This window comes from Verticillium alfalfae, genomic scaffold (assembly GCF_000150825.1).
Source record: "Verticillium alfalfae VaMs.102 supercont1.10 genomic scaffold, whole genome shotgun sequence".
NCBI lineage: Eukaryota > Fungi > Ascomycota > Sordariomycetes > Glomerellales > Plectosphaerellaceae > Verticillium > Verticillium alfalfae.
The window spans coordinates 69,098-96,822 of NW_003315029.1; the positions used below are offsets into that span (position 1 = coordinate 69,098).

Sequence of the window (27,725 nt, forward strand, 5' to 3'; positions counted from 1 at the left end):
CCAAGCAAGAAGAAATCCAGAGCAACGTGAACCTCCTGCCACTGCCCTCAACGCCGAAAGCTGGAAACTTGATACATCGAAAGGCTGATCTGCCTTTCTCCAATGTTCATGCAATTGCGAAAATCACTCCCCTGCCCGTTGCCGTTTTGATCCGTAAAAAAGAAAAAGCAACCTCAAATGGTGCGATCCTCAGCGGCGGCCTTGCGCTTAGCCTCGTCTTCGGCGATGCGTTTCTGGCGCGCAGCCTCCTTCTCCTCCATATAACGCTTTCGGTAGTTCGGACCCATCTGAAATTCCTCATTAAGGATTCTGTAGCCCTCATGCGCCGCATTGGAGCCAATCTTCGCACGTTTGAAAGTTGATCTGAAACAGGAGCTGCTGTCTCTCGGGCCTCCTTTCGTGTCGCGCACTTGACGCCACTTCGCACTGGCGAGATCCTCAATCTCCCGCTGCATGGGGGTCATGGCAAGCGCGTTCTCTTTCATTGCGCTCTTTGCGCTGACGCTTCTGTTCTTCCTCTACAGCGAGCTTGTCGTCCCGCTCTTTGCGTTTGCGGGCGCGCTCAGCAAGGAACTCCTCATTATCTGCAAGGAAACGCGCGCTGTGACCAAGGCCAGCACTTTCGGGAGCCAGGCCGGGAGTCTCGGTGATGACGGGCGGAGTCGTGTACCAGAGCAACTTTCCATTGTCGTTGTTGTACATGAGGCGGATCTCCTCGGGGATCTCGTTGTTGAGCTCATCCGGGAGGGTGAAAACTTCCGTGGAGGGCGCGGCATTGTGCGAATTCTGCTGCTGCTGCTGAGGTGGCAGGTGCTGTTGCTGCGCAGGGACGTAGGGCTGCATCTGGATACCAGCAGTGGGGGCCATGGTGTTTCGGTTGGTGCCCATGGACATGCGGTGGTCAGCGAAGCCTGAATTGGCCATGTGCGATGGCTGCATCTGAGGAATCTGAGCATGAGACTGGGGCTGCACATTTAGTTGTCCCTGTTGAATGTGGGTCGCGGGCGAGTGTGGGTACGCAGGTGGATGCTGGCCTTGGCGTTGATTGTACTGCGGGCCCTGGAAGTTACCCTGAAAGCCATTCTGGTACTGGTCGGTTGCCATGTTGGATCCTTGTGGGCGATGCATCGGAGCTTGCGGCATGTTATGCTGCTGCTGCGAGAACATCTGGCCAGCGTTCTGACCAGGTGGCTGCTGTGGCTGCCGGTAGTTGAGGTAGGGGCTCTGACCAGGCTGCTGCGGCTGCGGCTGCTGGCCCTGGGGGTAGTGCGGAGCAGGCTGATGAGGACTCTGATGATGAGCAACCGGAGACGCAGAAGTGTACTGATGCTGCTGAGGCTGCGGCTGCGGCTGCTGCTGTCCGTGGTACTGGGGAACAAGAGGCGCCGGAGATGGCGAGGCGCCAGGAGGGGCCATGTGGAAGGGCGACGCTGGTGGCTGGGAACCGCGGAACGAGGAAGGCCTCCGTCCTGTGTTAGAAAGAATTGGCTGAGCAGGCTGAGCCGGAGGTGTAGGCTGCGGTGGAGGTGATTCCTGTCAGAGTTTCAGCAGAGTGCTTCCAAGGCAGAATTTCAGGCTGTGAAAGTGAAGTACAGTCGCCTCCCGTGTGTGTGACGTGAAGGTTGTGCAAGTTGTGTAAGATGGGGAGAACACCACCGACTCAAAAACAAGCAGAGAAGCAGGTATAGAAGAAAAGTAGAAAAGAAGGATTGTGGGAAGAAGCAGGAATTGAATAGAAATGAAAACGATGCCGTTGCCTGGATCTGGTATCCGTAGTGTCGGCTGTCGTCGACTGTCCATCGCCAGGATGACCTCAAATGCCGACTGGCAAGGAGAGAGGCGGAGCGGCGTGCGACTAGGCTACGGACTGGGCCGGAATCAAGAGGAGAACAATAGAAGAACTCAGGTAAACGGGAAGCTGCTGGCAAAAAAGAAAACTCTGCTCGACGCAAACGCTATCATATCCAACAAAAACACGACCCAAGGGTAGCTTCTATCATATCCTGAACAACACAGTGAGGGAAAGAAATTACTTACGTTGGACTCTCTAGGACGACGATGAACAGCACCAATAACAGGCGGCATGTTCTTGTAGCCCCAAGTCGGCTTCGGCAGCGGATCGGTCGGCTTCGCATTCTGCCTGATGAGGTGCTTGATAGGGCTGGGGAACTTCTTCATTCGTAGGGGATGAGGGAACGGATCAGAGACGTAGTCTTTCTCGCGGACTTCGTCTGGCACACAGCTCGACCATGTCTTGATCCGGGCAAATCGGCACTTCTCCTCGTTGTACCTCGACTCGCAGACATACACGCTCTTACCGGCAGGCAGCCCGCGGGGGCGTCCCTTGAAGAAACGCGTCACGAACATGACAAAGCACCGATCAATGACCTCCTCGATGGCATGGTCGCGGTACTGCGTCGACTTGGCGACCTCGTGCTCATAGAAGTGCTTGTCCTCGTGGTGCACGGTCTGCTCGGGGCGATAGTACCAGCAGGCGTTGATCCAGCGCTGGCCCTTGGGGTCTTGCCAGAGCCGGAAGATCTGAGCAACGATGGGCTTGGTCACGTCATTTGTGTTGTTGATGTGAACCCAGTCGCCTGCACAGCCATTAGGTTTCCACTCTTCTTCTTCATGCCTTGGATCAGACTGGTCACTTACCAACTCTCCAGGTCTCACCGTTATGCTGTACTTCGGCCAACGGCAACCTGCCGTCGTCAGCTCGGCAAAGACTATCAGGTTTGGCTTTCTCCTGCTGTGCCAGCGAGCGCGCTTCCCTCTGGAGATCAATGGCGGTCTGGTGAATATCACTGTCGTCTTCGTTGAAGAGCTTGGCGTTCTCAAACATGAGGTCCAGGTCCTGGATAAGGTCGTCAACAGTAGCATATTTCTTGCGCTTGAACTTCTGGCGGATCATGTCGAGAGCAATAGGCTTCTGAATGGCGTCATAGTACTCGGGCAGTTCCTGCTTGTCAGGCAGCTTCTCAAAGGGTAGGATGCGCAGCTCGCCGGACTCGTCCTTGAATTTGCGCAATCCCTTGAGGACGGAATCTATCCGGACCTCAGCAGGTGTGAGCACCTTGGGCGGGCGGCCTCTTTTCTTATGGTCTTCTTCCTCCCGGCTTGCGTCTGGGCGACGTCCAATCTTCCGAGTCTTGCGACCACGACCATTTTCGTCATCGTCGGAGTCGTCATCATCCTCTTCCTCTTCTTCTTCCTCTTCATCCTCTTCGTCCTCTTCACCGGCGTTCTCGGAGGCTTCCTCTGCAGGAGGCAACTCGCCCAGGAAAGGAAACTCAACCTCGGCAGCGGTCAAGACGCCGGCTGTCACGAGCTTTTGCAGCTTCTCCTTGGCAACCTCGCGCAATCTGACAGCAGCATGAAAGATTGGGGCGCTCGGAAGATTATAAACCTGCGCGTTGTGGCAGATGAGAGCCAGGTCTCGCACGAATTCGCTGGCGCTGGTGTACTCCTTCTTCTGGACCTTTTTCTATATAATGGGTTAGCAATTGGGGATCGCAACTCGGAAGGTATGAAACGGGGGGAGGGGGGGGTCCCCTCATACCCTGATGCTGCTGAATGCCGTGGGCTCTTCAATGATCTGGAAATAGTCGGGTAGCGATCGCTTGTTAGGGATGCGCTGGAAGGGCGCGGCAAGTTCCTCTCCGCTGGAAGGGGCCATTCAGTCAGCACGCGTGCGTCTACCTTCAATGTTATCAGGCTCGAGAGAGAAAACTAACTCTTCCTCATATCTGCTCAGCTCGGACTCAAGCGTGCCGAGGACAGACAGCAGGTCTCCAGGCTCATCAACATCTTGCTGGGAAGTATCATCTTCGCCGTCGGCGTCGGCCTCAGCGTCAGCTTCCCCGTCGGCATCTTCTTCGTCGTGCTGATCCTTCATATCGACGTCATCTGCTGCATTTTCAGGGGTGTCGAGGTCCATGTCGTGGCCGTTGGTCTTGTCCTTGTCCTTGTCAAGCTTGGCCTCGATGGAATCGCGCACGTCGGTTGCGTTGCTGCGCGTGCCCGCCATGGCGTCGGGAGGCAAAAAGGATGTGGCCACCGAGGCAGTTGAAACGAACGGAAGCTCACCAGCAGATAAACGTGAGCTATAACGTGGTCGCGACGAGGGGGAGGCGGCGCGCTGTGGAGGATGTCGCAACGGTGCGAGAATCGAGGGTTGGGGTTCTGGTGGAAGGTGGGCAGGACCGTGACAGAGAGCAAGCGCGACGAGGATGCGACTGGGCCAGCCACTTTCGCGCCAACGCCACAGTACCACAATACTAATAAGCCACAGGTACCTGAAGCAGCCACAGCGAGGGTGGTCGAAATCGGTTGTTTCCCGTTGAGAACATGAACACCTTGGTCATGGAATGACGACAGTCGTTGCACTCGAGGTGTTGATGTTTATTCCTATTTCACAGTCTCGGGGTCTCACAATCGGTGCATGTGGTGAGAGCTCATCTTCTCGCCCCGTTGTGCGACAAGCCAAGCCTCTGCCTTCAGCAAGCCTCCACAATACGCCCTCCGTGGCTATCTCTTGGCAATCAGATGCTTCTACGAAAAAAAGGCACTCTGGTCCAATGGAGTCTGCTTGCTGAGAAATCTGAAAGCAATGTACTTTGGACACCTAAATATCTAGCAGGCAGCACACACTTGCCAACAAGAACTCGTCCAGCCAGCAGCAACCCTTCGACCCAGGTTGCAGCGTGAGCGAGCTTTAGGACAATGGCCAAGGATCATGGAACCCCGGATTTGATCGGCGGCAACTAGCAATTCAGGGATCCACTTGATGGATGTTCAGCAGATGCAGCAGCATCCAAGCTTCGAGCTCCAAAACTGAGGGGCTGTCGGCGGCATCCCACTCCGAAGCTCAGGCTGTAGTCCTGAAAATGCCCGATCCACTGCTAAGCAGACTATCAGTGGCAGCGACAGCAACCTTAGAGCCCTCGAATGACAGATAAGACGACCATGGAGCTCACTCGTCGTGGGCTAAGAAAAATATATTCGTTTCCAAAGTAGTGACCGTCGAACAAGCCTGCTCCAACCAGTAATCAAAACACCAACTGGTACTAGAAGCTTCGACCACCAGCTCACATCATTGCTTCCATTACCCCCCTTCCGATCCACCGCCACCCTGCGGCCCTTTACCACTACCACAACACAACTCCAAGAACGTGGTCCTACGCATGACTGCCGTTCACCCACTGACTCCACCGATTGTCATTATAACTACAAGCCAAACCAGCCATGAGAGCCAGATACAAAGGTCCCAGTGGCACTGGCGTCCTCTCCCTCGGTGATGACACAACCATCGGCCAGCTGTACGAGGAGGTAAGGGCCAAGACAGGTATTCCCGAGTTCACTCTCAAATACGGTTGGCCCCTGAAGACCCTCGAAAGTGACCAAATGGATAAGGCTGCCAAGGAACTCGGTCTTAACGGCGAAACTTTCACGATTGTGCCCACCGAAGCAACCCAGCCACCAGCAGCACCAGCAGCGATCGTGGCGCCATCGACCTCACGCCCCGTCATTCCTGTCTCAGACGTCTCGCAACCACCGACACAGGGTCCTGAGAGTGTCAGTGTGGCATGGGCTGAGAGGGAGGGCACCCTACGTATGGGTATCCCCGATCTCCGCCGTGGCTGCTGCACTCAATCCTCACGTCTGTACTGACACTGCTCACACCAGTCCTCCCGGGTCATGCCTGACGACAATAGCTGTCTATTCACAGCTTTTGGGGGTGCCCTGCCCCGGCAGATCCCCGCCCCCGAGCTTCGCAAGATGGTCGCGGATCACATCCTGGCTCACCCGGACACGTACTCGGAGGCGATCCTCGCAACGCCCCCATCCGCCTACGCGCGTGCCATCCAAGGGCGCGACCGCTGGGGTGGCGCCATTGAGCTAGGAATCTTCTCCGAGCTATTCGATGTTGAGATTTGTACATTTGACGTCAAAGGGCAGACCTTGTTGCGCTTCGGCGAAAATAAGGACACCCGCTGTCTCCTCGTCTACTCTGGCATTCACTACGACCGCGTCGCATTCAGCCCTTCAGAGCCTCCATACCAGGAGTCTATGCTTCCTCCGGAGCTCGATCGTACGGTATGGCCCACAGACGACGCTGCTGTCCTCGAAAAGACCCAGCAGCTCGTGGCGCAGCTGCATGAGATGCATTACTACACCGACCCCGCGGAAATCCTACTCACCTGCGACGTCCCCGGCTGTCAGTGGATTGGCAGCGGCGAACGCGCCGGGAAAGAACACGCTGAACGTACGGGCCACGTGGCACTTTCCGAGATCAAAGACAATGCTCTTCTGACATGTCAAACGCCCGGATGCGGATGGCTAGGGAGTGGCGAGGCGTCGGCGAAGAAACACACGAGCGACACGGGTCACGCCTCGCTCGCTGTCATTCCCGATGATTGAGCTTGTGCGGTGCAGGGTTGATCCCATGGCGTGATACACAAGTCCAGATTCAGCAAGTCTGTCTGGAGCGAAAACGATCTGATTTGATCTTCAGACTTTCTATACTCAGTGTGTACTCAGTGTGCAACGATGGCCGTTGTCGTTGTCGTCAGAACTGCGATTATACATGATAACTGCGAGATGTGACTGTGTTCGCTCCCGAGTCTGCTATCCTTGATACTGTGTCTCCAATGCGAAGACGCATCTTGACTCGAGCAGTACCAAATTGCTTCCTTCTCCTCAGATTCATTCTGTGCGTGATTTCTACCACTTCCATCAATGTGGATTGGGTTCTGTCAAATCACCACCCGCATTCTCGCTCTCGCCAATTGGTAACACACGAAACACATATGCTGGGAAACGCGCCGCTGTACATGGTAGATAGCAGTAAATTCAAGCTCGTCTGTATCATGCAATTTCCGCCTTGGATTCGATTCACGGCCCGGGTCCGTACGCAGAAGGCACACCGCTTACTGCTTATAAGTCAGACCACCACCAAAACTGTGTTCGCTATTCTTGCCGCCAGCTTCGACCTTGCCCTGGGTCTCGCCGCCGGAGAAAGCGCACTGCCCGAGGTCCCTCTTCTCCACGGCCCCGAGAGCCGGCGATATGTCAAACTCGAATATGTCCATCGGCAGCCCGATCGTCGTGCAGGCATTTGGAATGTCGACAATGCCAGCGACGTGTCCCTGGATGGGCGCGCACGACATGAGAAGGTACGCCTGGTAATCGCTGTAACCGAACCGGCGAAGGTACTCGATGCAACCTATCCTGTCAGTACTTTTGGTTCAACATGGGCAGAGAGCGAAGACACTAACGCAGGCTCGTCTGCCGGTAGGCGACAGTGACGTCCATGTAATGCTGCTTCCCATGCTCGTCGACGGAGAAGCCCTCGAAGTAAATGTGTCGTCCTGGGCCGAACTGCGGCTCGACAGGTCCAGGGATGTAAATGGGCGACTTGAGGCCCAGTGTTGCCATGCCGTCGCGGATGACCTTGAAGTTGATCGTGATGACGCCAGCCATCTCGATGGCACCGCAAAAGGAGATTTCTCCGTCACCCTCTAAACCACACTGTCAGATGGGCGTATCGATAGAAATGAGGGGAGCGACACTCAACATACGCGAGAAGTGGAGGTCTCCCACGCTGAACTTTGCTCCGTCAACGTGAACGGGGAGGTAAACCTTGCTTCCTCGGCTGAGGTTTTTGATACTGCGGTCTGTCAGTTGGATTCTACCTGTGCAGGAACGGAAGAACATACTCGCAGTTGCCTCCATGCTCAGGCCGTCCCGGCACCGTCCTCGCTCCCTCTTCACCGACCTTCTTGCTCGTCGCCTCGTCCGCACTTCCGGCGTGCGCACTCTGCGGCTCCGGTGGCAATGCGACTTTGCGCTCGAGCTTGTTGGCTGCGATGAGCTCACCCTCGCGCTTGTTCCACGTCGACAGCACCTCCGCCGAAGGGGCGCAGCCTAGGATACCGGGGTGGATGAGGCCCGCAAACTTGACCCCGGGAATGTGCCGAGAAGTGCAGTATATGCCTTCGAAGTCCCAGATGGCCTTTGCGCTGCTCCGTGTCAGTAAAACCGCTCTGAGCCAGCAGATCAGGCGAGGACCCACGCGGATGGATAAATCTCGTCGAGGAAACCGCCACCGTTGTTTCGATCAAAGACGCCAGTAAAGCCCCATGGCTGATCTTGGAAGGGCTGGACATCCATAATCTCCACAAGAAGAAGATCGCCTGGCTTGGCACCTTCAACATCAAAGGGACCCGAGAGGTAATGAACCTTCGTCAAGTCTACGTTGAGAACATCGTCGGCAGAGTCGTTGTTCCCAATCTGGCCTCCAGTCCTGAGACAATCAGCGTACGCGATGGCTAAGTGACCTAGTGTACATACCAGTCCACGCATTCAATCTTGACCGTCTCGCCATCCTTGATGGCGCCGGCAGAGGGAACTGGATCATTAGTCAACCTCGAAACTACCTAGGTAAAGGTGCTGGGGTATACACACTGTCGGGATGCCATCTGTTCTGAGTCAGAAGTTAATGTGTAGCCGGCGAAATGGGCAGCAGATGACTTACATGGAGGGCAGGCTGTTCAGCAGCAGGCGTGTCAAAGCTCACCTTATTCACAGTCCGAATGCCCGTCTTGCCCATGGTATCCACAATCTTGAAGGCGAACGACTAATTGACGATAATGTTGTCGTGTCTTCTGGACCATATAATTCGTTGTAAATTACTGGCCTGACGAAGCTCAAGAAGTCATGTAACCATCACGCTGGCTTTCCCTGGTATAAGTAGGCGTCCATAATTACCCCGCCCTTGGCAAGCTACGGATTCCCATAATATTGTAAGTCATCGATTAAAACCAGTCAGCCAATGTAGACTAGGTCTACGGATTTCCGGGGGTTGCACGGAGCTGTCCTGAATCTCCTGAGCTGTAGTGGGCATAGCATGGAAGCTTATCAAAAGCTCCCATTCACCCCGCACGATCTTGCCGCCGGCGACACCCCAACCCCTGTCGGTGATTCGTCGCGGTGACTTCACTCTGCATGAGCGAACGCTCCCCCTATCAGCTGCGAAACGTAATTGGAATCAACATAAGCGCCACCTGATGTTCGCTTCTGGTCATGATGATTATGAAGAAGCCGACCTTCCGTGCTTCTCTCCAAATCCAGTGGAAGCCCTTTGTATGTACAGTATTCCAAAGATGAACTTTTCAGCCGCCTCTCCATGCCACTGCTCCAGCTTCGGACCCGTCAGTCGGATCTTCTCCGATGAAGGAGAGGGCCACTCAATGGCTGGCTTTCTCTACAGTTGGGATTGGTATGTCACTCTGGGCCTGCCCACTGTTTTGCTTGGACCTGTGGTGCATGGAATCCAGGTTGGACAACTCCAAGCTCAGGAATTCGTGCTTATTCGTCCAAGTCTGCTGACTGGCTGCAAAGCCAGCAGACTCGCTGTACGGCGGGGGAGGGTCGGTTGACCTTGGTGACGAGGTAGGCCGCCGAGGCCTCCGCAATGCCGTAGACGAGAACTCCGACAAGGGGTATCCTGATGAGCGTATAAAACCCCAACGCAAACCCGAAGAGCAAGCCCTCGCGGTCGTGAAACCACTTGCGTTTCTGATCCTTGGTGAAGTGCACTCGTGAGAAGTACGGCTCAAGCAGCTCGCGCATCAGGGTTCGCGACGAAAAGTAGCTCTGCAGGAAAATCACGAGATAGCGTCTCGGTAGGAAGATGCCGGTCCCGAAGATGATGGCTGCCGGCCCCATGCCGACTGCCTTGTTGAACGTGTAGAAACTGGCGGCTGGAAGGACAAAGCGACCAACATAAGGCACATATGATAAGGCGAAGATGGCCAGAGAGATGCCGGCTTTGCGAGCGAATCGCATGAAGAACATCGATAACGCTTCGGCCGTGCTCGTGGTGTGGGTGCTGCCGTCCTTGACCTTGTAGCCCTTGAGGTTTGGGTAATACATGTCGCGTAGGTTTTCGGGGTTCTCGTGCTTGTGTTTCTGAACGTACGTTAGATCGACCCACTGGAGCGAATCCATGAATCTGTCCAGTTAGCATCGAATTACTAGGAAGCCGCACTTTGACTTACAGGTTATCGAGGGTCGGCGTGACGTAGCGCATGAGGGTCATGAGGAAGAACGGAACTTGGAGAACGTATTCTTCGAGAAAGTTCAGCCCTTCCACGATCTGATTGTCCCAGGTCACCTGTTCAAGGTTTATGGCGAAAGAAAGAAGCCATAGCAGAACCCGAACACCAATAATCTGGAAGGCTTGTCGTCAGCTGGCACAGAAGGCTTCCTCGGACACGACGGAACAGGCCTACGGGAATGGAAACGATGAGGCGGATGGCCAGGCCGGCAACGACAGCAGCAGCAGCCTGTTTATAGTGATCGGAGGTAAATATACCGGGATTCTGAAGCGCTCGGTGGGCTGTTGCGCGAAGCGGGTTAGCAACCGGCGCCGACCAAGCGTGTGGTGATGGACGGTTTCATGGGCTCACCTCCAACGAAGGTCAACTGGGCACCCCTCAAGACGGAGTTGAGGCCGAAATGGGAGACATCAAATTGCTGCTTGAGCTTCTCCTTATCGACGTGCAGCTTCTCTTTCAGTTTATCGGGCTCCATGATGGCGAATGTGGCTTCTATGGTAAAGAGCTAGGGTTGAGTGCATTTACGGATCCCAAGATGCAACATCGAGTTGGAGAGTCCTGGCAGCCCACCACAGGCACAGAGCCAGACAATGACGACACCAGCACACGAGCAGCCTAGCCAGGCCAAATGTGGGAGCTGGGGCGCTTATCTCACAACGCTATCAATGGGGGGCTACACTTATCGGGGTTAGGTAGTGCGACATTCCCTGTAACGTGTCTGACCAGTGACCCTTTGCCCAGCGACCCTCTTCGACATTCTTCGCATTAAATAAGGTGCCGGAGGACGAGGCTCGCACAATGGGCGTTGCTCACAACGAGGTCTGGGCAAGGTACCTAAAGTGGCCCGTCTGTAAGACGGAAAATCGCTCTTCGGACGCGGAAGACGTTGCTCAGGCAGACAATATCAAATCCTAAATCCTTGGGCAAGCCCATGGTCTGTATGCGCATGCACACTTATGCACGTAGACAGAAGAAAGGCAGGCATTCGGGATGCTCCGCAAGAGCGCTCAACAGGGAGACACATCCCTGGCAGGCAGCGACCCGCACCCGTCTTCAACGGAAGCGCGAACCCCCCGTCGCGTGTCCAAGCTCCCTATTGCCCGAGGGTCCGACTCCCAGCCCCAAACTTGCTTCTCCCAGTGCCTCTTCCCCATCGGAAATCTTCTCATTTCACCATATCCATCGACCTCTCGTGGCGCGATTGGACGTTTCCCGTCTCTGTGCCCGTCAGTGAGACACGCCCGCTCAAAAAGAGTGGCAATTCATCGCCTCAGCGACAGCTAGGTGGTCACGGAATTCCTCAGCCTCACCCCTGGAACGCCATCGTCGAAACACTGAAAGGTGGGACGAACCAGACGAGGGGGGAGACTGCGAACTACGACTGCGCCAGAAAGTGTCACATCCTTCTAGCCCATGACACCGCAGCTTTGCCATGTCTGCAAGCACACGACCGACATGATCAAGTTCACGACCGGATTTTGACAACAGCATCAGTACGCCCCTCCCTTGGCGAATCGCTCCTGTTGATGACCGACATTGTCATGGACCATTCGCGATCAACCTTTTCGGCCCCCCGACGGGTTATGACAGCACCCCAAGGTTCTGTCTGCAGCCCTTCTTCATCGTCTCAATCGGCCCCAGGTCTCGTCGAAACCCTTTACAACCATCCAAATGTCAAGATCATCGCCTTTACAGCCTCGGGGCGAAGCAGGGCGAGGAGTCCTGGCCGTGCGCCACCCGACGAGGAGCCCGGCTCGTTGTCATCGTCATCGCAGCTTGAGCGTACCATTGCAATTGGTCAGTCGGGTCGGACTTTGGGATGAATTGTTCAATATACTGATTGTTTTACAGGCCCATTTCGGATCTACCGAGCACCCGGCTCCGTGGCATTTCTGAATTGCGGTTCAGCGCTGCAACCGATTCTACCGAAGAGCCAATGTTGGTGCATCGACGAAGTGTCCAACAAGTTCGTTCTTCAAATTCGTCGCCCGCAATACTGGAGGATAGAGGTTCCGGTGTCGGACCCTGAAGAGAAGGAGTTGGCCCACGCGTTGCGAGGCGTCTTTGATCAGATCTTACAGTTCGAAAAGACAGCGTGCCCGTTCAAGCGATCTTTCACGATAGCGCTCCCTGAGAAGCCGAAGACACCCATCAAGAAGCGGCCCTGGACTCCGGTCCGCCGATCCGATATTACGCCCACCGCTACGACCATCGTCGAGGCGACGACAACGCCCCCAGCTAGGACTACGAGGCGCAAGAGTGAGTCGCCTGCCGCACGGCAACTGAAAGCCAGCATGAAAGCCTCTTTCACAGCAGATGAAGATACCACAACTCGAAGCGAAATCGTCCCAGATACTGCTGTGCAGCGCACGAACGTTCAAGCACCAGAGGCCCAAACACCAGAGGTCCAAGCGCCAGATGCCCAAGGAGTACCCCCTGTCAGCTCTGTTGCCGAAGACGACATGTCCACGCAGATAGAAGACATCACCGAGGTTTCGAAGCAACCCAATGACGCAAGCGGTCGAAACACCGCGGATGAGACAGAGAACAGAGATAAAGAAGAGATACCAGTCACAGATGACAGATCTGTATTTGAACAACCTGAATCGGACCACAACACTCTCAAGATTCTACCTGCAACATCTGCATGCGAGCCGGACGCGACAGTCATTCTAGCAACAACAAACGACGTGAATGATGGTACCCGAGTCAGGACAGAAGCAACGGAAGCCGAGCAGAGCCAGGAGATTCCGCTAGAAACAGGTGTTCCGCTCGCCCCAATGCAGTCTCAACCCTTGAGCGTCGTCCGCGATATCTCGACACCACAGAGCAACAGCCCACCGACTCTATTGCCTGTGCAAGAGGCGCAGGAAGTATCCGAAGAGCTGCCGCCGCTGACAGCTATTCGGAGAGAAGAGCCGTCCAGTGTTCCTCCCGATTTTTCAACACCTGAAACGGCTGTCGAGTTGACGCCGCGGCACACAAGTACGCACGCTCGACCTGACATCCACGACTTCCTTCGTGCATACGAGCAAAAGGCGGCGGCAGAAGCCCCGACAAAGGCAGACATCGAGCACAGCATTGTCTTGGAAGATGTTGAGCTCCCAGCAACCGCTGATGACGACATCAAATCTACGGCCAGCGTAGAAAGCGGACCAGAGACGGCCGAGACGGAGCAAACTAGCGCAGAGGTGCTGGAGGGGAGTGGTGTTGTAGGTGCTCGGCGGAAGAAGTTGCGCGGGTTCCGCGCAGGTCGCTCTCTTGCCGTTCCACCACAACTCACGCTCATCACATCGCCGCCTTCCAAGTCTGCCGCTTCGAAGCAATCTCCTATTCGGCTGCCCGAGGACGCAAAGGGTCAGATCTCGCCGGCTGGGTCGTCTGACTCTTTCCATAGCGTGCAATCATGGCAATCTCCCCTCTCCTCTCCCGGATCGCAGCCGACGACACCCTCGACGTTTCCGTATCCGCACGACAACATTTTAATGCCCATGAGGATATCTCAGTATCGCGATATCTCGGACTTGACTGTGACGCCAGACACCAAGAGAACATGGGATGCAGCGTCTTTTGGGACCAATGAGAGCTCTCAAGAGAGCGCGGCGACTGCCCCAGACATGGCATCCGAGACGGCTGAGCAGGCTGGCAAGGACTCATCCGCGGATGGCGAAGCAAAGTCGACCGCAGTGGCACGCCGTAGACCCAGCATTCGTCACCGGGCGACGGCAAGCAGCATTTCGGTCAGCCGAGCGCTCTCACCGCTTCCGCCAGCTGCCAACCTGTTTTCCCCGACGGCAACTTCAATGAGGCGACTGCCAACACGCAGCCGGCTCGATCTCGTTCGACGGGTACCCATGGCGATAGTGGCCAAGACATGTGAGATCCTGCTGAGCCCGCCTAGCCATCTTATGAACCTGATGCTGCGGGTGGCGGCACGGATCGCGGCCGGCGAATGGCGTGGCATGATGTTTGGTTATGGAGAGTCCGGGGAAACGATCCCTGTGCAGTGGGACTACTCGGACGGCGAACTCAGCGACTGGGGTGACGACGACGACTTCTACATGAGCCAGACAGAGGGTTCACGGGCCCCGAGCGTAGCTGATCAGCAGGAAGCTCGGGACCGAACGGCTCGCGGCTGGGAGGTCGACTGAGGCTTGCTAGTGGATTCCGACGCTGGCACGATCTCTGTTTTTTTTTGTACATTACTTGTTTATTATTGGCGAACCCCCGTGTTCATAGGATGCCGGCGTTGGGCATGTTGGATTGGATTTTTGGGGCGAACACAACGACCGGATCTCGAACTTGATTGAGGGTCTCTTTTTCGGAGAGGCGTCGAAGTTGTATCATGTGAACAACACACCAGGATATCAGGAGGGGGGAGTTTTACTGTACCTTAATACTGGGCAGATGCGAGCACACGTCAATGATTGCAAGGCACACACGGCTCTTGATGATAGGCAGGCATCAAAGACTTCAAAATGAAGAATGATGCGTCAAACTGTCTCGTGTGGATGTGTATGGCGAAATAGTCACCAATCTGCCGTGCTATTCCGTGATATGTGTATGTCACGAGACATGATGCGTCGAGCACGACAGCCGGGGCGTGTCGCTGGACGAGTCCCCAGGCACCCTGCTCGGTGCACGATAGCCCGCTTACCATGATCGCGGAACTCACGAGGGTCCAGTTCAATGCAGTTTCCCAACTAGGCAAACGAGGGTGGCAGCGTCGAGGCCGGGGATTCGCTGCGACGGCCGCTTGGTGGTGGCTTGCTAGCCCTGGTCTGAGGCTGTCGTATTGTACGATGGATGCGATTGGTCAGATGGGTGGTGATGTTCAGAGTCACGACACGACCAAAGCGACGGATCAAAGGTATGGGATATAAGTAGGACGATGAAGATGAGGAAATGAGGACGTGAACTGTTTTCTGATGGAGTCATCTGTTCACTGATCTGCTGTATAACTTACACATTATCACATGGTTTCGCACGAGGCCCCTGACACATCGAAATACGTTGGCCAACACAACTTCAAGCATCTGATCCCAACCATATTGCGACCATGAGTGACGGCCGCTACGGTACGTGTCGTCATGAGATGGAGTCAACCCTACGCCTTGCAGAACTGACCCGGCCAGTCGAGGGAAGCTACTACTTCTTCGCCCCCAACAAGGGAGCCGCCATTTTCTTCACGACTGCCTTTGCAACCTCATGCATACTGCATCTGTGGCAGTGTTAGTGAGTTACTGCGCCGCCGGCACGAATGTCTCCTCGTCTGACCTGCCAGCCACTACAAGTTTTTCAAGGTGACGGGTCTCTTCGTTTTTTGCAACCTTCTCTTTGTCGCCGGCTTCGCTCTGCGCGTCTACGGAGCCTGGCACTATGACAACCTTGCCCCTTTTATCGCGAGCATATGTCTCGTCTACGCCAGCCCGTACGTCAGAATTGTGTTGATTTCTTTCGCCCTTTCTCCTCTCATGAGCGATACTGACTGGACTGGGCAGGCCCCTCCTCGAACTAGCAAACTACCACATCCTCGGGCGCATCTTGTATTACGTGCCGTACCACTCCCCACTCCACCCTGGCCGCGTGCTCTCGACGTTTGCGTTCCTTTCGGGGCTCATAGAGATGCTCAACGGTTGGGGCGCGAGCTACACCGCCAATGTTGACCTCCCTGGCGCCTCGCAGGCGACGGGCCACGCACTCATGAAGACGTCGCTCGTGCTGCAGCTCGTCGTGGCCGGCCTCTTCCTCACCCTGGCCGTCGTGTTTCACCGCCGGTGCGTCACCGCGGGCCTCGGCGGCGCGCGGCAGATCAAGAGTCCGCTGCGGACGCTCTACGTCAGCGTCGGGCTCATCACGGCCCGGACCGTGTTCCGGCTCGTGGAGCACTTTGGATTCGAGGGCATCCAGTGGGAAGGGCTGGAATCGGCGGACGTACCGGCCGTCATCCGGTACGAGTGGTTCTTCTACGTCTTCGAGGCGTCTCTGATGCTTGGGAACACGCTCATGTGGAACTGGAGGCATCCGAGGAGGTACCTGCCGGCCAAATGCGACGTGTATCTGGCGCGGGACGGCGTCACCGAAGTCGAGGGTCCAGGATGGAAAGACGACAGGGTCTGGCTGCTGACAGTCATCGATCCATTCGATGTGGGGGGGTGCCTCAGGGGTAGGCAGGCCCAGGACAAGTTCTGGGAGAGGGATGGCATCGAGGGGGTCCGGCAGGCCAAGGGGTCTGTGTAGTCCCCGGCAAGCGCGCCAGCTGAACCGCAGGCACTCGGGAGGACCGGTGGCATGTGGACTCACTCGAGACAGAAAGAAGGATGCCAAGACGTCGAGAATTGGCCCCTGAAAGGGAAGCCAATTCCCGGCCCAGCCATGCTGCCACGGCTTCGGCGTCGCGAGTGAAGAAAACGGGCTCCAGAAGCAGGAGGCGAAGGATCAGATTGCTTCTGGCGTCACCTGTGGAAGGATTTCATCAAGAGGAGCCCCGAAATAGAAGCGCGAATAGCATGTGTATCGGCGGACTAGCGTGCAGACAAAGATTCATGTCAGTGACGAGACCTGAAGCCAGTCCTGATCAAGTTGTTCAAGATGGAGCCTCTTGAGGAGATGGTCGCGTGGACGATACGGCCGAGGCTTGGACCGAGGCGAGAAGGAAGCAACCCAAGTTGGTCACCCACGACCCACGATGTCTGGCGTTCAGAGGAGGGACCATAGGAAGCTTGCGGATCCAAGGTTTCTGATTTCTTCTTGATGATCATGACGAGCCAGAGAAAAGGCTCAGAACAGCGAGAATGGCGCCACATCTGAATGACACCATCTCCATCTTCATCTCCAGGTGCGGCGCGACATTCTGCTCATGCTGAATTTCTTCTTGGTGTGAGGAAGAAAAAAACCTGTACACAATTAATGGATGAGCATTTGGACTGACTAAAACGGAAATCAATCGGCTTGGTGGACAGTCGGTCTGAAGATGGTCAAGGGGAACCACGGGAGCTGCTGGTGCTGCTTGACATGGTCACCAGCGAGGAAAAACGAGTGGATGATGGATGGCTGGATCCCTGCTGTAGGTCGAGGCAGTAGCAGGCCCCTCCAACATTAGCGAGGTAGATCACGGCCAAAAATAGGTACGGGCAAGCCACAGTCCCGCCTTCTAACGCTTACCTTAGCTAAGGGGGGAGGTGGCGTTTGTGCGCGGATCCGCCACCTCCTCCGTCTTAGCATCCAGAAAGGTGCAACCAGGTAGGCGCAATCAGGTACCTAGGTAAGGTAGCTACAGCACCTACAGTTTGGCAACTTACTTGCACCCTTCTACGCGTCCTGGCCCCCCATGACCCTCTCCCTGACAGCACTGCAATTGCCCGCTAAGCTTGGCATCTTGGGATATTGGACTGCTACCAAACACCCTGTCATGGTGGCGTCCCCCAAGAGCATGCACGAATGGCACTGCCGCTGAGCTTCCTCCTTGCTACCTTCGGTATTGTCTGAGTTGTCTTGAAAAAAAAGCACGATAAGTCTACGTCAGCCAAGCATACTGTAGGTCCAGTGTGTCTTGGACCGAGCTGCCCAGGACCAAGAAGATCAATGAAATGATACTGCATGGTTGTCCAATGCAGGGTGATCAAGCGCCAGGTATTGCATACACTCGAGGCGTGTGAGCAGCACCTACGGGATCGAGAAACCCAACAACAGCAGCGTTCAGCCTCATAACGCTCGAAACCCCTCCTTGTCTGTAGAGTTGGCAGATACCAAGACCTGTTGCGAAGGGCAGGAGACAAAGAAGACAGGGATTTCCTTCCGTAGCAGTAGCTCCAAACATCCAAAAGATCCCTGTCGTACTTGACCCTCGCTGCTGCCCCTCGCTGCTGCCCCTCGCTGTTGCCCCTCACCATGGTCACCTCGTGGACAGGCGTCAACGTTACCCCCACCACCACCATCATCACCACCACAACTTGGTGAGCCCTTCAAGACTGGTTCGACCGTGCATCGACTACTTCTCCTCGCCGTCTTCTGCTCAACTGACGACGTGTTCCAGAGATCCGCGCACAGCGACATGCAGCAAAGCCACCCTTTCCACCCAAGACAAACCTCACTGCCAAGCATCGGCCCCATCCGCTTCTCAGTCCGTCGTTTGCTCCGCCTCCAGGGATTGCCATCCTTCTCGATTCACCAACAACACGACACCACCCAAGCGGGCCCTGAGTGCCCTGACCACCCCTACGATCCTTCTCTTCCGTCTTCATTTCCCCTGTGGCCCAAGCCCCTCAAGTTATTGTCCCGTTCCCCGACCCCGAGGCGCAGTGCGAACGCAGCAGACTCCGCCAGTCTTGGGTCTGAAGGCCAGCTGCCGTTGAAGAGCACCGCCTGCTTGGTCTGGGGGGCTCGAGGTCCGCGTACGGTATCGACATCGACCTCTGCCCTTGCCCCCGTCCTTCGGCATTGCGAGGCTGGTCAAATCTTGCCTGTCGACAAAAGTTCCGAGGTGGCAGCTTGCCTCAGCCAGGCCTAGTGAACAACCCCCCGCCCCCTGGGACTCTATTTGCTCCGCGTCAATGCCGACGTGAGTAGTAGTTGACGACCCTTCTTCGATGATACTAGGCCGACGAGCATAGTGTCTCATTTCGGGGCCCACCACAGATGGCAACGACGACAGCGGACGCGGCGCAGGTCCTCCTGTCATCCAGTTTCTGGTCCTCTGATCACTAAAAGCGTCTCCGCCAGTCCGGGACACCCCAATTTGAACCTGGCCAGTCGGTCTTCATCCCTGCTTGTGTTGCTCTCTGGGCCATTTGGTCACGCCCGCATGGCTCGTGCCGTTCTGCTACCAGACTCCGAGACTCACTATACATCAAGGCACATCTGGTCCCATCCATTCATCGTCTAGGCCTGCCCTCCTTCTTGCCACATCACTAATTCATCCACAACCTGCACTACTTGTCCCTCGCCCATCCTTTTTCGGCGCCAATCTTCCTTAGCGCGTCCGCCTAGCCTGCCGTCCACGCCGCCTGTGACCGACTTGTCCGTACCAGCTTCCCCGCCGTATCTGACCCCGTACCAACCCAGCATGACCTTATTACCCAGGACAGACCCCTTATCACAGCAGCAACACAAGCATAAACACCAAAGACTCCCTCGAGTCCAGACCACAGCCGTCGAGGAAGACCGTGCCATGGACGCCCAACAGTCGCCAGACGCGACTCGGCGGCCTCAGATCTACGTTCACTTCGAGTTCGGCGTATCGTATTCACCACGAGGTCCTGGCAACAGACATAGCCTGACCTACATGTCTCGGAACTGGCGCGATCGCACGAGATTCCCTCGTCAGCTTCCGCCAACAAACACTAACTATCTCGAGTTCACCTCGATCCCTGCACATGAGCAGCAGCAACAGCAGCAACAGCAGCAAACCACGCAACCGCGATTCCAACCACACGCTCCAGCACAAACTCAAGTACAATCTCAACCGCGCACGCTACCACGCCCTCTGCCAGATTCCCATCCGGAACTGCAATTGCAGCCAGTGACACAACTGCTGCAACAAGTAGACACGTCAGCGGGACCAACACAGCGAGCGGCTTCACCTCGCGGTCGGCAACGCTCCATTGCCCACCCAAACCTTCCCGCCTCACAGACCCTTCTCTATCCTCCTTTCAGCAGGAGACAGTCACGCGCAGAAAGCCACTCATCGGGCTCCTCTCATGAGCGTGGTACTTCGGCGCCGCCGCCTTGGAAATCAGAGTCCCTGGGATGCCGAACCAGAACCCATGGGTGCTTCCGCGCTCCCCCGTCGGGAAAGCTACACAACACGAGCGCCCCTCGCATGAGCGTCGCGTCACCAGCGCCGATGTATGGAAAGCTCTTCCAGCAATACCTACTTCGTATCGTCTCAGCGAGCACCTAGGAGACGGCGGTGTGCCGTGGTCAACGGGGTGGCCCATCGAATTCGGCGTACCTGATGGGCAGGATGAACAGTCTCTGAGCGAAGGCGAGTTTGTGCCATTTGCCAACCAGCCAACCGTCATCCATGTTACTTCAGATTCGCGCACCACGTTGCTGCTTCACGAGGATCCGACGCGCGAGGCCGAGATGGACGATCTATCAAATGCAATGATGACGGTTGACAACGGCTTCGAGACACAATGGTGGAACCAGGGCCCGCGGGCTGTTGTCAGCTACTCGGCGACTGGTGAGCCTGTTCTGCATTCGCCCGTCGAACCGGTTCCGGAGGCCATACCCATCCCAGAGGACGCAGAGATGACGGCACGGTCAGTCGGATGGGCCATAGCGCAGCAGCCGTACGGGAGTCTCCCGAGCACAGGTGCAGGCTTCAACTTTGTAACCGTGTCCCCCGTGACGGTGACTGATGCTAGTAGCCCTCAGTTCTGGGTACAGCAGTCGGGGCAGCACCCACGGATGCAGCGCTCATTGACGACACGATCTGACGAACTTTTCTTTGCTGTATGAATAAAAGCATGGCATACCATGGCACGAGGGAACAGTCGATATGGCGGGCGTTCCACAATAGTCTGGAACGAAGGAAGAGTGCTGTCAAGGAAGGCTTTAGGTCATAGGAGGTTGTGTCTGAACTACGCATTCCACACTTCGAGGGCTTCTCGAGCACCCCGCCTGCCTGGTAGTGGCACGTGTACGGCTGCTACGATACCTTGCCCCCAGAGCCACTACGAATGGCCGCTATAATGAAGCGATTTTATTCTTGTTTCAAGCATATGCTGTGGCTGTGTTTTCCCACTCACTAGATATTTCTATCGCGTGCGTTCTCATGACTAGGGCCTTCTTGGCCGCAACAACGGCTTCCGAACGATCGACAGACGAAACTGTTGGCGCAACACAGCCACCGACAACGGCAGACTGTAGATCTTTGTCTATGATTGAAAGAACGTGCCTTTTCGGTACGCGTACGTACAGTGGCTCTCACGACGAGAACTTTGAGCATATTTGATTACGCTTGCGTCATACCAAGACAAGAATGCTGCGAGGCTAGGAATTCGGTCACGGGCGCGCGCATACAGGCTGACATGGAAACGAGCACCAGACAACGAAATAGATGAAGACAATAAACAGAGCCCCAACTTTATTTTTTCTTCAACATTCTTGTTCCACATCTACCTCCACCTGCGGCTCGCTGCTCAAGGGTCCGCTCAAACCAGCCACGGCGATGACGCCCGCCGCCGCTGCTAGGGGCACCGCCTTCATCATTTGCATGTTGTCGCCGGCCGCATACACCCCTGGACACGTCGTCTCGCCAAAGGCATTGACCGTCTTGATTTCGCCACTGTCGGTGAGGTCGAGGCTGAGCTGCTCGACAAAGGGACCGTTGACCCTGGTACGAGGTCCATGAGCCTGGACACACACGAAGGTTAGCCAAGGCCAAAAGAAAAAGCCGGAGAGGGAAAGGAGGAGTAGGTACTCACCAGGAAGCCCTCCGTCACAGATGTGCCGTCTTCAAAGTAGAGCGTCACCTCCGTCTCGCCGGGCCCATGCCCCATCCGCGCAATGCGCCTCGCGTCGACGACAAAAGGCGTCTTGTCGATGGCCGCCTCGAGGTCGCGGACCATGGTCTCGTCGCCGTGGGCGTAAATGGTGACGCGGTCCGCGAGCTGCTTGGCCATCCATGCCATGTGTACGCCCAAGGCCGCCTGCGCCACCAAGCCGCCCGTCAGGACGCCGGCGGTCGCGGCGCCGCGCGACTCGTAGCCGTGGCAGTACAGGCAGTGGAAGACGCTGCGGCCCCAGCAGGCGTCGAAGCCGGGGATCGGGGCCATGATGTCCGTGACGCCCGTCGCGAGGACGACCTTGCGTCCGTGCCACGTGCGGCCGTCGCCCGTCACGGCGCGGAAGAGGCCCTGCGGCGTCTTGTCGATGCGCGTCACGGCGTCGTCGATAAAGGTCGTCGTTTCGTAGCGTGCCAGGAGGTCGGCGCGCGCCTTGGAGCGCAGGGTGGCCGGGGCGGCGTGGTCGAAGCCGAGCACGCCGTGCATGTGCTCGGCGCGGGCGTTGCGGTACACCCCCGAGTCGAAGAGGACGGCGGTGCGCAGCTGGCGCGCGAGGTAGGTTGCTGTGGAGAGGCCGGCGGGGCCACCGCCGATGATGAGGACGTCGTGAGGGCGCATCTTGTGTTCGTCTCGCTGTTGCTGTTGCTGTTGCTGATGAGAAGGACTTGGTGACAGCATGAAGCTTCTGTACTTGTGTTTATTGATTGACGAAGGAAGGTCATTTTTGTCAACGGACGTCCTGGGGCTTATATGTTCCCTTCATCTTTCTGGCTGAGCATTTTGTCTCCGGATGCGATTGAAAGTCTCCGGACAACTGACGGAAGATGCTGCGGGAAAATCATGTCGAGGAGCCATAGTGATGCATGAAACAGAAACCACCGAAGAGCTGGCACCGTGATGGCCAACATGGAATACGGCTGAATCGCGACGGCGGAGGGGCCGGCGACATACCGAAGTGGGGCCGGATCGTCAAAAGTCTCCGGCAGGATGCCCACCGTTCAATGAGAGCGTCGATGCCGGTGTTTTGATTCGGAGTTACTGACAGATGCAACATTAGATTGATGGGTTATGATTTTTTTTTTGATTACTCTTCTGCTTCATCGCCCTCTCCCCTCGCTATATCGACTAGTATACATGGGCTTCAGGGCCGGCCTGACCCGGATTCGAGTACCGCCAGTCTCGCGCCTCCACACCACGTGCCACGCTGTCAAGTGGATCCGGAGGGTGTACATGATGGCATCAAGGGTAGAGGAGGCTGAACGACATACTGCGATCATTATGCAGTCCCATGAGACGAGCGCCAAGAGAGCGAAACCGTCACAAAATAAGCGAAATGTCTCCGGCCACTTTTCGGAGAGTTCGCATAACCACCGTCACATGTCTCTCCAGCTTCACCATCAGGGACTCTGATGGATTCGGGTGACATGATCATCATCATTTTCAACGAGATGCAGAAGAAGTCGAAATGTGGCTGAGATTGCGCTTGTTCATTCAGCCGGATCTACCCGCTTCTTGCTCTGCCCCAGTTCGCGCATGACCCATTCATAGACAGCCCACTGCACGGCATTGACGACGAAGGCTCTGACGCTGCACACCGTGAGGCCCCTGAAGAACACGCGTAGGCCTTCCTCCCTGTACGCAGCCTTGGCCATCTGCACGGCGCCTTGCCGTGCCTGTGAGGGCGCCTCGGCTCCGCGCCCCTCACCCAGCAGGCGCGCCGTCTCGGCCTCGCCGCCAAAGGCCCGCTGCGTCTGCACGCGCGTCTTGATGACGTCCAGTGGAAAGACGCTGGCCCAGGTCACGACGCCCGCGAGACCGCCGCAGAGGAGCACCTTGGCCGCCTCCTGATGGGCGCTCGACTCGTCGCCCGGCGCCGCGGCCATCCACCGCGTGCTCAGCTCGTACGACCAAAAGTAAAAGCCGTAGCCGATGCTGTCGCGGAGCGCCGTGACGACGCCGCCAAAGTACATCCCCCTGACACCCTCTGTGCGGTAAATCTGCTTGGCGATGGCCCAGCTCGACCGCGGCGGGGACGACAGCTGAGCGCGGCACTTGACAAGCTCGGTCGGCGTGCTGACGACCCATGTCGCGAGGCCGCCCACGGCGCCGGCAGCCCACGTCGTCCAGAGACTCGACTGCACGCCCGCCAGGCCGTTCAGCGCTGCCTCTGTTCGATTGTACGAGACGAACAGGAGGGCATTCAGGGCGCCGTAGCCCACAATCGGGGCCGCCGTGCCGGTGACGAGAGCGGCTGTGTTCTCGAACTGGCGAAAGTAGGCAGACGGCGTCTGCGCGGCGAGGGCATCGCGGGCCTGCAGGCGGACCTTGACGACGTCGAGGGGATTGCCAATGATGATGCCCACGGCACCGCTGATGTAGCCTGCCCAAAAGTCGGCGGACATGGCGTGTGTGGCTATCGTGCGGGATCCAAAAAAAAAAAAAAAAAGGAGGCCTAGACGTGCGTCGGCTTCAAGAGTAGAGGCCCCGTGTCCTGGGATCTCGGTAGTGATTCACCTTGGCCTGCGCGACGGCAATCGAAGTGACAATGCCCAGGTACGTGATCATCCATCCACCTCCGGCTAGGGCCCAAAAGCGCGCATTCCTCAGGTTTGTCGTCGTCGTGCGTTGGCGTCCGAGGTGCCGATAGTGAGCGATTTGGGCGACGACAGCGGCACCGACAAAGGGAGGCCAATTGTCCGCTATGAAAATGGTCCGGCTGGAAGGAGGAGGCAGGGGGGGTTCCTCGTGTGTGAGAGGTTGAAGGGACTCGGTGCTAGGCATGATGCTGGCGAGAGGTGAGAAAGCAGGAGCTCCACTGTCTGGTGCCGAAGACTGAGCCGAGGGAACAATACACTACGCGCAGGCGCAAGGCAGATGATGCCACAGGGAGCAGCTGAGAATCTTGAAGGGTTGTGCGAATTGATCCCTCACTTGGGCGTTTGCATCAAGGACCAGGAGGGACGCTGCCATTGGGTCTGAAATGGAAATGTGACCTTGTGGTAGCGAATGCTCCGACCTTGTCATACCTAATTTGCTGGGGAAGCCATGACCGCCATCATCGGAGGCGCCTTCTTCACATGTCCCCTGCCCTTCCTGCCTGCCTGCCTTGTCGCCTTGATGACACAAGGCAATCCAGCTGTGCTGCCTGTTATCACGTGACCGCGTGTCAATGGGTGACGCGCTCCCGTCGCGCTTGCGTCTCTCCAGAACAACATTTCGAGTCGCCCCCGTTCCCTGCCCCCGCCACCCGACGACTCGCCACACGTCAAAGACGGTGTCGACGCTTAAACCAAAGTTGCTGCGCAGCTTGATGGCCAAGAGTCTTCTTGCATCCTTCAACGTCTCGAGTTGATTTGCAAAATGTATGCCTCACCCACGTGTCCTCCTACTCTGCACGCCTAAACTGACTGACTGACCCCCCCCACCAAGGACGACAGTGTCTACACCTGTTGCCAACAAGGAGAATACCCAGCCGGGAAAACGATGGGCGCCCACGCCCGAATCCCGCGATAAACTCCACAGACCGTTCAAATGCCCCGGATCTGCCGCTCCCAGCCCTGCCGTCAATCGACCTGCCAGGAAGCGCAGAAAGGTCGATTACAAAGGCGCTGATGGCGAATCGGACGCCGACAAGCCGTACACCAACGCGGACCGCCTCGCGCTCGCGAATCGCGATGCCAATCGGTATCCGGTCTTCCAGGCCAAGGAGAAGGGCGTCGTTTTCCGCAAGGCATTTGCCGTCCCCTTGATCAACAAGAACGTGGGCGGCTACAACCCCAACAGACCCCCGCCGACTCTCGGCCTGCGCACCGGTGCCACCTTCGTCGCGAAAGCGCTGCATGACCCGAGCGGGGAGTTCGCCATCGTGCTGTACGATCCCACCGTCGACGACAAGCCTAAGGTCCCCGAGAAGCCCAAGGACGAGCCGGAGCCTACGACCACCATTGATGCCCCTCTGATGCACAAGAGCTTGGCTGAGATTCTTGGTATCAAGAAGAAGGTCGAGGGCGAGCACCCCAAGGTGCCTGTCGTCATTGACCCCCGTCTCTGCAAGGTCTTGCGTCCCCATCAGATCGAGGGCGTCAAGTTCATGTACAAATGCGTCACGGGCATGATCGACGAGAGAGCCAACGGCTGCATCATGGCCGACGAGATGGGTCTCGGAAAGACGCTCCAGTGCATCGCCCTGCTCTGGACCCTGCTGAAGCAGTCGCCCGAGGCTGGGAAGAGCGCCATCCAGAAGGCCATTGTCGTCTGTCCTTCCAGTCTGGTCAAGAACTGGGCAAACGAGCTTGTCAAGTGGCTCGGTGCCGATGCCGTCACCCCGTTCGCCATCGACGGCAAAGCCTCCAAGGAGGAACTCACCCGCCAGTTGCGGCAGTGGGCCATTGCATCCGGCAGGGCTGTGACGCGGCCTGTCATCATTGTGTCCTATGAAACCCTCCGTCTCAACGTTGACGAGCTGAAGCACACCAAGATTGGTCTCATGCTGTGTGACGAAGGTCATCGCCTGAAGAACGGCGACAGCCAGACCTTCAGCTCGTTGAACAGCCTCAACGTGAGCCGCAGAATTATTCTCTCGGGCACGCCCATTCAGAATGACCTTTCCGAATACTTTTCTCTCATCAGCTTTGCGAACCCGGATCTGCTCGGCACGCGACTCGAGTTCCGCAAGCGATTCGAGCTGCCCATCCTCCGCGGCCGCGACGCCGATGCAGACGAAGTCGACAGGAAGAAGGGCGACGAGTGTCTCAGCGAATTGCTCGGCATCGTCAACAAATTCATCATCCGGCGCACCAACGATATCCTCTCCAAGTACCTTCCTGTCAAGTACGAGCACGTCGTGTTTTGCAATCTCGCACCCTTCCAGTTGGACTTGTACAACTACTTCCTCACAAGTCCTGATATCCAAGCCCTTCTTCGTGGTAAGGGCAGCCAGCCGCTCAAAGCCATCAACATCCTCAAGAAGCTCTGCAACCATCCCGATCTCTTGAACCTCAACGACGATCTGCCTGGCTCGGAAAACTGCTGGCCAGACGACTATGTTCCGAAGGATGCTCGCGGCCACCGCAATCGAGAGGTCAAGCCTTGGTACTCTGGCAAGATGCAAGTCCTCGATCGCATGCTGGCTCGCATTCGTCAAGATACAAATGACAAGATTGTGCTCATCAGCAACTACACGCAGACGCTGGATATTTTCGAGCGGCTCTGTCGTTCTCGTGCGTATGGCTGCCTCCGTCTTGATGGCACCATGAACGTCAACAAGCGCCAGAAGCTCGTTGACAAGTTTAACGACCCTGCGGGGGAGGAATTTGTCTTCCTCCTGAGCAGCAAAGCTGGTGGCTGCGGTATCAACCTTATTGGTGCCAATCGCCTTGTTCTCTTCGATCCCGACTGGAATCCTGCTGCTGACCAGCAGGCTCTTGCTCGTGTGTGGCGTGATGGCCAGAAGAAGGACTGCTTCGTCTACCGCTTCATCGCGACAGGCACAATCGAAGAGAAGATTTTCCAGCGTCAGAGTCACAAGCAGAGTTTGTCGAGCTGCGTCGTCGATTCGGCAGAGGACGTCGAGCGTCATTTCTCACTCGACGGTCTCCGAGAGCTGTTCCAGTACCGTCCCGGCACGACGTCTGATACCCACGACACGTTCAAGTGCAAGCGCTGCAAGCCTGATGGTAGGCAGCACATCAAGGCGCCCGCCATGCTGTACGGTGACACGAGCACGTGGAATCACTTTATCAATGAGCACCTCAAGCCTATTCAGGATCTTCTTCTGAGACAGGAGTGCGGGGAGCCAGAGGTATCTGCCGTATTCCAGTATATTTCACATTAAATGACCTATGGAAGAAGGGATGGCAAAAGGGGTGCTTCGCGTGATGGAGGGTCTTGGGTCGACAATTCGTCGAGTACCATTTTTTTTTGCCCTTTACCGGCGTACAGCGTTTAGCCTTGGGCCATGTTTGAAATGCATCATGCGAGGAGTTTGGGGCCAGATGCCTTGCTTTTGGCGCTGTTTGCTTGATATTGCGCCTCACTAGAGTAGACAACATACTTTATATTTCGTATGCCAATCTGAAATACACACCAT

At 56.5% G+C, this 27,725-nt stretch overlaps 10 protein-coding genes across 10 annotated transcripts; 5 read left to right on the top strand and 5 right to left on the bottom strand.

Moving 5' to 3' along the window:
* Positions 1–173: 173 nt before the first annotated feature.
* Positions 174–4,030, bottom strand: VDBG_07447 (chromatin structure-remodeling complex protein RSC2; the record flags this gene model as incomplete). Its single annotated transcript, XM_003001942.1, has 6 exons — positions 174–518; positions 655–1,533; positions 2,038–2,597; positions 2,659–3,487; positions 3,563–3,665; positions 3,738–4,030. 6 exons carry the CDS (start codon positions 4,028–4,030, stop codon positions 174–176), a joined length of 3,009 nt encoding a protein of 1,002 aa, XP_003001988.1.
* A 1,376-nt stretch (positions 4,031–5,406) lies between these two features.
* Positions 5,407–6,423, top strand: VDBG_07448 (ubiquitin thioesterase OTU1; the record flags this gene model as incomplete). The annotated part of the gene is made up of 2 exons (XM_003001943.1): positions 5,407–5,614; positions 5,732–6,423. The coding sequence occupies 2 exons, from the start codon at positions 5,407–5,409 to the stop codon at positions 6,421–6,423; spliced, it is 900 nt and encodes a 299-aa protein (XP_003001989.1).
* A 509-nt stretch (positions 6,424–6,932) lies between these two features.
* Positions 6,933–8,614, bottom strand: VDBG_07449 (formamidase; the record flags this gene model as incomplete). Its single annotated transcript, XM_003001944.1, has 8 exons — positions 6,933–7,228; positions 7,281–7,523; positions 7,584–7,672; positions 7,722–8,024; positions 8,078–8,308; positions 8,356–8,413; positions 8,470–8,488; positions 8,540–8,614. The coding sequence occupies 8 exons, from the start codon at positions 8,612–8,614 to the stop codon at positions 6,933–6,935; spliced, it is 1,314 nt and encodes a 437-aa protein (XP_003001990.1).
* Positions 8,615–9,372: 758 nt separating this feature from the next.
* On the bottom strand, positions 9,373–10,599 carry VDBG_07450 (transmembrane protein UsgS; the record flags this gene model as incomplete). The annotated part of the gene is made up of 4 exons (XM_003001945.1): positions 9,373–9,975; positions 10,088–10,180; positions 10,299–10,405; positions 10,476–10,599. 4 exons carry the CDS (start codon positions 10,597–10,599, stop codon positions 9,373–9,375), a joined length of 927 nt encoding a protein of 308 aa, XP_003001991.1.
* A 1,066-nt stretch (positions 10,600–11,665) lies between these two features.
* Positions 11,666–14,275, top strand: VDBG_07451 (conserved hypothetical protein; the record flags this gene model as incomplete). Its single annotated transcript, XM_003001946.1, has 2 exons — positions 11,666–11,921; positions 11,976–14,275. The coding sequence occupies 2 exons, from the start codon at positions 11,666–11,668 to the stop codon at positions 14,273–14,275; spliced, it is 2,556 nt and encodes an 851-aa protein (XP_003001992.1).
* A 908-nt stretch (positions 14,276–15,183) lies between these two features.
* On the top strand, positions 15,184–16,364 carry VDBG_07452 (conserved hypothetical protein; the record flags this gene model as incomplete). Its single annotated transcript, XM_003001947.1, has 4 exons — positions 15,184–15,202; positions 15,260–15,359; positions 15,409–15,555; positions 15,626–16,364. The coding sequence occupies 4 exons, from the start codon at positions 15,184–15,186 to the stop codon at positions 16,362–16,364; spliced, it is 1,005 nt and encodes a 334-aa protein (XP_003001993.1).
* A 3,507-nt stretch (positions 16,365–19,871) lies between these two features.
* VDBG_07453 (conserved hypothetical protein) lies at positions 19,872–20,871 on the top strand (the record flags this gene model as incomplete). Its single annotated transcript, XM_003001948.1, has 1 exon — positions 19,872–20,871. One exon carries the CDS (start codon positions 19,872–19,874, stop codon positions 20,586–20,588), a length of 717 nt encoding a protein of 238 aa, XP_003001994.1.
* A 356-nt stretch (positions 20,872–21,227) lies between these two features.
* On the bottom strand, positions 21,228–22,255 carry VDBG_07454 (GliT; the record flags this gene model as incomplete). The annotated part of the gene is made up of 2 exons (XM_003001949.1): positions 21,228–21,485; positions 21,557–22,255. The coding sequence occupies 2 exons, from the start codon at positions 22,253–22,255 to the stop codon at positions 21,228–21,230; spliced, it is 957 nt and encodes a 318-aa protein (XP_003001995.1).
* An 869-nt stretch (positions 22,256–23,124) lies between these two features.
* Positions 23,125–24,039, bottom strand: VDBG_07455 (solute carrier family 25 member 45; the record flags this gene model as incomplete). Its single annotated transcript, XM_003001950.1, has 1 exon — positions 23,125–24,039. The coding sequence occupies one exon, from the start codon at positions 24,037–24,039 to the stop codon at positions 23,125–23,127; it is 915 nt and encodes a 304-aa protein (XP_003001996.1).
* A 767-nt stretch (positions 24,040–24,806) lies between these two features.
* On the top strand, positions 24,807–27,470 carry VDBG_07456 (DNA repair and recombination protein RAD54; the record flags this gene model as incomplete). Its single annotated transcript, XM_003001951.1, has 2 exons — positions 24,807–24,984; positions 25,075–27,470. The coding sequence occupies 2 exons, from the start codon at positions 24,807–24,809 to the stop codon at positions 27,468–27,470; spliced, it is 2,574 nt and encodes an 857-aa protein (XP_003001997.1).
* Between the last annotated feature and the right edge of the window lie 255 nt (positions 27,471–27,725).